Source organism: Rhinatrema bivittatum, chromosome 11 (assembly GCF_901001135.1).
Source record: "Rhinatrema bivittatum chromosome 11, aRhiBiv1.1, whole genome shotgun sequence".
Taxonomy (NCBI): Eukaryota; Metazoa; Chordata; class Amphibia; order Gymnophiona; family Rhinatrematidae; genus Rhinatrema; species Rhinatrema bivittatum.
In genome coordinates, this window is record NC_042625.1 from 66939960 (window position 1) to 66949809 (window position 9850).

A 9850-nucleotide genomic window follows, 5' to 3' on the forward strand; every position below is an offset into this window, starting at 1 on the left:
TTCAAGGACCATAAACGAGGCTAGTTTTCAGGGTAACCAAGACAGGAAAATGATCTTATATTGGAACGACAGCATATAAAATGCCTAAATAAATAAATAAATCATAAATGCAAACATCTCTCATAAATATTCATTGTGGATATGTCAAAAACCAAACCCACACCCACTGCCTACTTTACCTACCAAGGTGCCTAGGTTTGAGAGCATCTGCTTTGCAGTACCGTCTAACAGTCAGCAGATGGCACCAAAACTGCATGCCCTAATCATCCCTTCCACGGAAATAAGGAGACAAGAAACAGAGGCATCCACTGCATTTTCTAATCAAACAGAGAACCATTGAATACAATCATCAAGGGAAAACAAATTAAGGCATAAAACCAGATAATGGAAAAATATTAGACATAACTATATTACATACATACTTTTGTTTTTAATGTTTTCCACCCTTGCCTCCCTCACCACCCTCAAAAAAACCAAAACCAAACAATACAGTTTCTGAAATAGGCTGGGGGGAGGGAAGGTGAAATATTGCTACAGCCAAAGCAGGAGAATATCTCTCCTTTAGTTAGAAACTGGCAAAAAGCAACTGTCTGGGGGAAGGAGGTAAAAGAGGCATCCAGCCTTGCTCTTACAGCAGAGTGGCTAACTATATTAATGCTTGTTACAACAAAATATTTATAATAATTTGGTCAAAAATCAAAAGAAAACATGAAATCACATCCTTTATTATTTTTTGGAAGGGATGGGGAGCATTCTCTTTCTGTTCCTCCCCCCCCAAAAAAATTTTTTTTTGCAAAAGTCCCTTCTCTTCCCCACTCCTTGAACAATCACAACTGACAGAGGCATTGTTGTACTGTTTGTCATCCGGAACAGCACAACTGATAACGCCCAAAATGTGCAGACATACTCGCTCCTGTGGCACTGAAGACTATAACACGGTTAATAGTTTTGGCAGATTGAGCGAGACAGCAGAGAAAAGAAAGCGGGGGAAGGATTGTACAAATCCATTGTAATTTAAGAAATGTTTTCAGCATACTGGTGGCACACCTGGGGGATCTACGTATTCTCAACAGGGTGTACCCAGTCTTCAACTATACAGAAACGCCGGGTAGAAAACACCACAAATATATTAAAAAAAAAAAAAAATACCTTTCTGGCAAAAAAAGAAAGGGGAACTGGGAATAAGAGTGACCAAAGTCAAAATAAAGACAAGAAACAGATTAAGTATTCTTTTGATTTGATCAGGTAGTAGTGATAATCAATGGATAAATGTCCCCATGTAAAAATACCTCCTTCAGGTAATGCCTATTTGTCTCTGTTTTGCTACTCCCAACTCAGATCTGCTCTGTTCTCTCCTTAAAAATCTGCTTATTCTGTGCTTGGCCACTGCAGAGAGAAACCAGCATCCAAAGCTCAGGATTTGTTCTCTCCCCAGCTGATATCACCACTAAATAAGACAGGAGAAGTTATTGTCCTCCATTGGCTTTGCAGATCTTGGAGGCCCCCCCCCCCCCTTTGTAGGGGAGAAACTGCCACTCAGCTACTCTGAACTCTACAGTTTTTCCATGGCCTCCTGTAAGATGTTTTCCCAGATCCCTGAGGGCTACTTCAAGCCCAGTCCTGATTTTCTAATTTGCATCCTTGGTGCATTGTGGAGTTTTTTTGGCCCGGCTTCCTCCTTTTACACTTTCATCTGTAGGCCACAATTCCCATCCTGAAAAACAATTGCTATGCCCCTCATGGATGAGTAACTAGAGTTGCCATCTCACCCAGGTCATTCACAAGAGGCGCATCCAGTCCTGGTTTTGCCACAATGCATGCAGAGAGATGTAGTTCTAATTGCTCTAAGTTGGAACTCCATCTCCATGCAAGCAAGGGGAGTAAATCCAGGTCTGGATCAACTTCTTTGGGCTGATTTGGGTCACTTTGCAATCCCAAGACTGCCCCAGCCTGCTCCTATTGACCTGGATAGATCAGGTAACCCCACCTGCTAGTTCAGGGTACAGGTCTAGCAGGTACATGCAAACTGGGCCCTAATCACAACATGTTTCACCTCAAGCATTGGATGACTCAGAGGATTGACAAAGGGATACAGAGCCTCTCACCTCTAGGACTGCAGGGCTCAGAAGATTGATTGGCTGCCACCACTAGAACTAGAAAACTCAGTGATGGGTACAGGGACACAGAACCTCTCACGTCTAGGACTGGATGGTTCAGGGAATGGGCACAAAGGGGTATTAGCAGTCTCACTGACCCATGCTCTCCCTCCAGGACTTCCTGCTTTACTCGGAGACATTCCAGCAGTTCTCTGGGATGCTGCCAAGCAACACATCACTAGCAGCATCAGAAGAAGCTCATGCTGGTGGACAAGGTTTGTGACTCATTACACACCTACTGCATACCTAAAAATCAGACCACTCAAATATGAGCCCTTTTTAGCATTCCTTGAATCTCAAAGTTTGAGTAAATCAACCAATTACCAGAGATTTTCAGGGAGCTCCCTGTTGCAGTGTCCAGGACTTGACTGGAGTTATCACTTCTCCCCCTGCCAGAGTCCTCACCCCAAATCAGCCCTGCCCACAATGGCCCTACGCTACCACCCAGCTCTAGGGGGTTCCACATGTACATGGACGGGGACATCTTGGAAATTATATATATTTTATATAAGCCATGCACACAATCGCTCTGCAGTCCTTTGGTTACTCCAGGAACAAGTGGTAAGGAAGTTATTGAGCAAGGAGATGGTTGTGGTGATGTGCTGGGGAAGGTTTGGTAGACCCTTCCCAGGACACCAGGAGACCTTCCAGCTCTGAAGGTAGCTGGGAGCTGTCCTGTTGCCTCCCTGCTGGCCACACAGTGCTCTCTCTCTCTCTCTCTCTGTCTCTTTTCCAGGTGTCTCAGGGGTCCCTCTCCTTTTTCACTTTCACATCTCCGGCCAGAATGGTGGCGATCTCGCCTTGCATGAAAGCCCAGGGCACGCTGGAGCCTGCCAGTGGACATTTCTCCCCACTGGGGCAATAAATCTCCCCTCCAACCCCTTGGGACTTAATGAACTGACGGGAGCAGGGGAAGCAGAACTTGTGGCCAGGCACAGAGGGGCACTGTACGAAGTGGGTGTCCTCCAGCCGCTCCCTGCAAATGGTGCAGCACAAGGGGGCGACGGTGCCAGTGCTGGACGAATCGGGCCCACTCTGTGCCCCAGAGGATCCTGGGCTGGCGCTGGTGGAATGAACCAGATCGGCATCCTTGGGACCCAGGCTGTCGGCAACGTTCTTCATGGCTGCTATGGGCGAGGGCTCGTTATGATGGGCTCCTTCAGAAGCCACAGCCTGGCTGGATGCAGCCACTGCAGCGGTATAGACCTGGGGCACCCAGTGTGGCTGCTGCTCTCCGCTGAGCTTCCCGCCTGTGCTTGCCTCACCTTCTAGCTCTGGTGAAGCCTTTCGCCGCCGTGTGACCGAACGGGGCGGCCCGGTACGGACCAGGCCCTGGGGAGCAGAGATGGGTGGGATTGTGCCCCCACTACTGTCTAGGTTCTGCTGTGGGAGCAGGTCTGGTGACACCGGCTCCTTAAAAAAACGTGCATTGTCTGTAAATAGCTCAGCCAGGAGGCGCCAGTCACCACCTTGTCGCCTCTCATACTCGAGGTACTTGAACCCAGAGGAGATGACCTTGCTGGAGTCCTTCAGGCAGTCCTGAAACATCTGTTTCACCACGGCCAGGCCACTGGCATAGATGTTGCCTGAGCCACGTGGGTACTCGGTGAAAATCTTCAGCTCAAACTCATAGCCTGGCTTAACAACAGCATCAAAGGCCAGGACCCGGCCCAGCAGGGTGTGGTCTTTCTTGAAGCGGACGTTGAAGGGGGCGCAGGCGGACAGAAGGAGGAGCTGCTCCCGCACCGCCTTGGGCTTGCCTTGCCACTCCTCAGCCCGGTTCCGGGCACTCTCGCTCAGCTCGGCCAGGCTCTCGTGTCTCCAGCGCTGCTGTTGCTCTCTCTCGTAGTCGCCGTAGGGCAGGGTCACGGGCCGCTTGCTCAGCTCGTTCAGCAGGGGGCTGTTTAAGGTAAGGGTCGCAGCCCCCCGCGCTCCCAATCCAGCCACCGTGGCCAAGAGGCCCTGCGGCCCCCCGATCAGCCCTGGGGGCACCAGGCTGGGGGGCACCGTGCTCAGCAGCGCCCTCCGGGTGTTCGGACTCTGGCCGCTGCCCTCGGCCGGGGCGTCGTCGCTTCGCGTCAGGCCGTTGGGGAGCCGAGAGGTCATCCCGTACTCGCCTGCCACCACCCGGGCTCTCTCGCCGCCTGCGCCCGCCTCCTTGCCCAGCGGGAGCCCTGGCTTGGCTGGCTGGGGGCCCGGGGACCTGGCCTCCTGCAGCACATGGTCCCGCTTCAAGCGGCGGGCGGTGTCAATGAGGAACTCGATGCGATCAGCGCCCTCGAAGTTAACACAGCCGCGGCACACCGCCTCGCTGAAGTCCCACACCACGGCCCAGGGCATCTTGGGCAGGTCACACAAGTAACACCACTGACGTCTGGAAGCCTGCCCGGAGGACATGTTAGCACTGCCTAAGCGCCTTCTTCTGCCCCAACCGGAAAAGCATGCACTATCCCTTTAAAACCTCCGCTGAGGTGAGAGTTAAGGAAAGGGATCAGGCCTGCAGTGTTTACTCTGAGCTGCCTGGTGCCTCTCCTGCAAAAACCAGGGGCCTCTTTCCGCTTAGGGAAAGACTTACACAACTCCACCACCCAAGCCTTCTGGGAAATGTAGTTCATGGGGCTGCAGCCATGCTTTTAAAGGAGCCACGGACATGGAGTCTTTTTTTTTTTTTTTAAACATAAATTTTGCCTAGCTGGGTCCAACAGCGGTAATATGTACAAGAATGATGCAACCCTTGACACTTCCTCCTAGTATCCAGCAGTCATGGTTTAGGGATGCACTCTAATGACACTCCTGTTAGCCTGAGATACGTCTCCAGGGGCCTGAAGCATTGTTCACGATGCCCCTTGGACGTTCCTTGAATGTCTCAGTTTTCTCGTTAATGATCATTTTTCCCCTTCACCTGGCAGCAGGAACGGATCTTCAGGCAGCTATTAGCCAAACAAAAAGATTTGGTCGTTATAGAAAATGGTTAACAGCAAATTGCATCCACATTTATATTTGTTTTGCCTTGGGGGATTACACATTCTTTGCAAGTTAAATAAGCCTGCAAATTATCTACATTTAAGATTCTAGTTAAAATAGGTGCGCTAATGTGAAAAGTAGCCTATCTAAATACTTCCTTGAGTTAAGCTCGTGTGTGTCTCTCTACTCTAGAAACTCCCAGTTTACATGCACCCCGTGCATGCCGATGTAACCTCCCAGTTTACAAGGCACTTTTTCACTTGGCTACTGTAGAGTGGCAATGGAAAAAGAAAGCCAAAATGTATTTGATGTTGATGTAAAATCTTTCTCAATAAGTCTCTATGCAAACAGGATTGCTTGAGGCAGGTTTTTGAGTGTGGTTGTTCTAGGACCCTCAGCTCAGATCTGCTCAAAATTCATTCTTTTGCCTCCTGCCTGGAGGCCATGGATTACCAAGGGCAGGCTGTATCTTCTGTAAAAGCTCATCAGTCATTATTTGGCTATTTATGTCCTGTTACCTGGTTAATTATCAGCTGCAGCAAACACATTTCATTTTCTCTCAGCTGTATCTGAGCAGTGATTTTACCCATTATTATTTTTCCATATCTCTTTTTACCGTTTCCGGGTGTTTGAGGGTTAGGTGATCGTGGCCCCACCACCGTGCCTAGGACCAGAATACTGTAGAGGTTTGCCATTGTCCTCTGCAGCCCACAACATCCAGTCTTCCCTACTGGTCCCTTATATAGGGCTGTCAATAGAGGCAGACAAGCCAAGCTCCCACCAGAGGAGTTGAGCTGGGGGAGGGGTGGAGGTGAGAGGTTGAACCATAGACCATAGGACTGCCCCCTTCTGCATCCTCCCCCAACCCTGAACATGCCAGCACATGCCCCTAACTAGCCAATAACTGCCCAGCCTGCCTCTACATGGAGGTGGGCCACAGGAACTCCACAGCCAGCTGTGGGAAGAGTACCAGCTACAACCATTGCCCAGGAAACTATGTATCCAAGTGACAGTTCTGCCCCTATTTAGGTACTAGCCATGCCTGACCCTGCTCGGGCTCTCTCAGGCCGATATTGCTGAGGAAGTTTACTCACTAAACTTAACATTTCTGAACTAGAATCTTCAAATCAGAGAAATCACAAAAGGTGAGCTGGGGAGGACCTCAAAATATTATCTAGCACGAGCCCCTAAACCTAACTCATCCCAAACAGATATGTGCCTGACTTGCTTTTACAAACCTCATCCAACAAGGGAGATCATTGGTATTTCTCAGGGCATATAGGCATTACCTGTAGTTCTCATGTACACCATCAGTGTACATGGCACTGTACAAGATACTTCATGTGGTTACAGTGTCCCACTCCAAGAAAGCTTATTGTTTTAAATGGAAGTTTAGGGGTGAAGTTAAAGTGACTTTCTTAAGCGCAAGGCCAGCTTTAACTCTGGCAGCGCCAAGTGTAAATGCTGGGAGGAGTCTTCCCAGAACACTGTGGCACCCTACTCTCCATGGCTGGAGGGTTCTCCAGAGTTCTGCAGTTGGCAGCACTCCTTTATAGCTGACACTATGACTCTGAAGTAACAGCATCCTGTGCAATCGCCAGTCCTGCTTAAGGTCCAGAAGCCCAGGCAACTGAGAGCAAAGAGCATCGCCCATCGCTTAGTCCTGGGCTTCCCAAACTGTCCTCAGGTCATCAGTATATGCAGATTTCTCTCATGCATATTCATTGTGGATATCCTGAAAATCCAACTGCTGTGGAGTCACCAAATTAGCTCTGAGAAACCCTGGGTTAGCCCTTAGAAACCTAGGCCTCCACTCCCAGCGTCTCTTCTTTTATTTGCAGGATGATGATTGCCTATAGGTCCTAGGACAGGCAGAGAAGGTGTCCAGAAAGGAAGATTTTTTTAAAAGTTTTAAAATGTCCAAACCAGGGAGGACATTGGTGCATGGACCAGCAGACCCATGGCATTCTGTGGGCATACGGCCCTCAAGTCTCTCAAATTAAAATGTAAAATATGGGAGAAGGGAAACATCTTCACTTAGCATTTCTTTTTTTTTTTTTTTTTTATCCAGCAGTTTCCTCCTGCTTCATCAGGCATACTGGATGGGTCATTTTGGTCTTTTTCTGCCATCATTTGCTATGTTACTCTGCTTCCAGCTCAGCTGGAATCAGGACTGAGATATGGCCTCATAGGCTTTCATTCACAACTATCCCAGGATCTCCTCTCCCAAGGGCTGTCAATGCTGCATCCATGGCCTTCCCAGTCCTGGCCAACCACACCCTGGGATGGGAACTAAGCCTTACTTATCATCTCTATAGTGCCACTAGACATACAAAGAGCTATACACATCTTCAGTGATCTTGCTGTTTTGCACCTTAAACATGCAACAGAAAGCTCACCAAATGACTGTATCACCTAAGATGGGACATGCAGTCCTGGTTCAGTCCTCCAGCAAAATGTAGTTTTCTGATTTTCTCATGGACACCATGCATACCATCAAATGGTCCCAAGTCATGCATTTTGCTGGAGTTTCTCGGAGTCTCCTCTGGTACAGTCAACCCTATCTTTCTGTATTTTGCTGGAGACTGTCTGCATTTGCATCCCTAAAAATCCCCAGCACAGATTAGACAGTCCTTTGAGGCATATATATGGCAGATCCAAAAACGCCTCTCTTTAAGAGTGAAATATTTCATGCTGCCTTTTTTAAATATTAGGCACAGATAATTGTGAATAAAGCAGTATGAAGTCGCTGGATGGCTGAAGAATTTTAGAAAATCCCTTTAGCTCAGTTTCCCACGCTGTCTCAATTCTGCAAAGACGTAGAAGGGTTAACGAAGCTAGCACCTAATTTACCGGGAAAACTACATCTCCCGGAATGCTTAGCCGGGGGGGGGGGGGGGGCTGTCTGTGACATCAACCCAGCCCGCCCATCTGGCTGGCACTGAGCACGCGCAGAGTGCGTTATCTCACATCTCCGTAGGTGGGAGGTTTGGAAAGTGCTGCCATAAGCTTTCTGGTTACAGGGAGAGGAAGTGAGAGAAATGAAGACAGGAAAGGAGGCAGGGCCAGGTTAAAAGAGAGCGCAGGAAAAGTTGGCGGGAGGGGTAAACACTGGGTATGAGGGAAAGGAAGGAGCCAGCCGATGAAGAGGGAGGAACGGAGAAGAGGCAGTAGCAGGGACATAAGAAGTGGGTGAGAGCAACAGCTGTCGAAGAGATTTAGAGAAATGAGAAGTAGTAGTAAGGAAGGAAGAGACAAAAGAGAAGGCACGTTTCCCAAAGGTGACAGAATCCTGAAATATACTACCACTTCCTCCTGCTGCTTTGTACTTCCAGTTCAGTGGGAACTGAGGTTGGGATCTTCTGCCATGATTCTTCATTCACAAATAGCCAGCGATTTTCTCCTATTTTATAATCCCTCCCTCCTCACTCAGCCCAGTTACTACAGTAACAGTCTGGGGAGGGGGTTTACAATCATGCACCAGTGCTCCTTCCCGACCCCTGCAATCATGGGCCTTGTATCTGGCCACTAGGTTTTGCTGTTGCACAATGATTATGACTGGGTGTTACTTCTGCCACATCCCTCAGTCTACTTACCACCTGAGCCAGCTCTGTATTTTGTAATTTTACATTACATATCTATCTGTATAATATAAAATGTATGTTTTACTTTGGGAATACATACAAATCATCAGGCCCTTTCTGACTTCCAGCACGCATAAGATTATATACTAACAGGCCGATGCAATATCAGCACGCATTAACTGGCACACATGATTGAGCACCCGCTCCCTTAACTCATGCTGATCCACCTCTCCGGGGCGCCCAATGCAAAATGCAAATGGACTGCCACTGTAAAAAGGAGGCGCTAGGGGAAAGTGCGTGGACCTAGCACCTCCTTGGCAGCAGGCGCTTGGGAGAAGTGGGCATCAGCCAGTTAGGAAAACGGACACTCAGTTAATTGAGTGTCCCTTTTACCTAACCTGACCGCTGGCACCCTTTTTTTAAAAACGTTTTTTTTTTGGGACATTCTAATTTTTTAGTTCCTCCGACTTAATATCGCCACTATATTAAGTCGGAGGAAGTACAAAAAACCCCCAGTATTTTCTGCTTTTCTGTACACTTTTTGGGTTCCCCCAAAATTAATGCCCGCTCAGGGCAAGCATTAATTTTGGCGAGTAAAAATGTGCGTCAGGCGCACATTTTTCTTTTTTTTGCATTGGGGGGAATAGATAATAGCTTCATCAGCATGCATTTGCATATGATGAGCACTTATTACCTACATGCGCGATTGGATGCATGTTTTGGAAGCGCTAACCCCCATTTTGCATTGAGGGTTATGGACGCACGTCCAGTTATGGGTTGAGCAGTGCGCTGCAGCCGGAGCACAATATTGCATCAGCCTGTTATTAAAGGACAAGCCTACCACTGCAAGGCATGATTCCCTCCTGTCCGCAGTATGCTTTGGCATCTCTCTCTTCCTTTAATATGGTCGGGACATTTTCTCTTTCTTACATCTCCCTTTTTTTTCCCACAACTTTCTCCATCCTGTTTCTTCTTTCCCACCTCACATATATCTCCTTCCCTTTTTTTGTTTTCCCTCCTCATGCGCCACTATTTTTTTCCCTATGCTGTTGCTGCTCCTCTAGTTTTCCATATTAAGATTCAGGAAACCTTAGAAAGTGATAGTTGAGGAAGGAAGGCAGAATCCCCAGGCTTGAGCCTCCGTCC

The 9850-nt window shown here is 48.3% G+C and overlaps 1 protein-coding gene across 1 annotated transcript; it reads right to left on the reverse strand.

Moving 5' to 3' along the window:
* Positions 1–302: 302 nt before the first annotated feature.
* IRF2BP1 (interferon regulatory factor 2 binding protein 1) lies at positions 303–5177 on the reverse strand. The gene has a single exon (XM_029571180.1). The coding sequence runs from the start codon at positions 4551–4553 to the stop codon at positions 2898–2900; it is 1656 nt and encodes a 551-aa protein (XP_029427040.1). The 5' UTR covers positions 4554–5177; the 3' UTR covers positions 303–2897.
* Between the last annotated feature and the right edge of the window lie 4673 nt (positions 5178–9850).

Excerpts from the sequence above, each read along its gene's own strand:
- IRF2BP1 (XM_029571180.1), bottom strand. The coding sequence starts at position 4,553 with ATGTCCTCCGGGCAGGCTTCCAGACGTCAGTGGTGTTACTTGTGTGAC.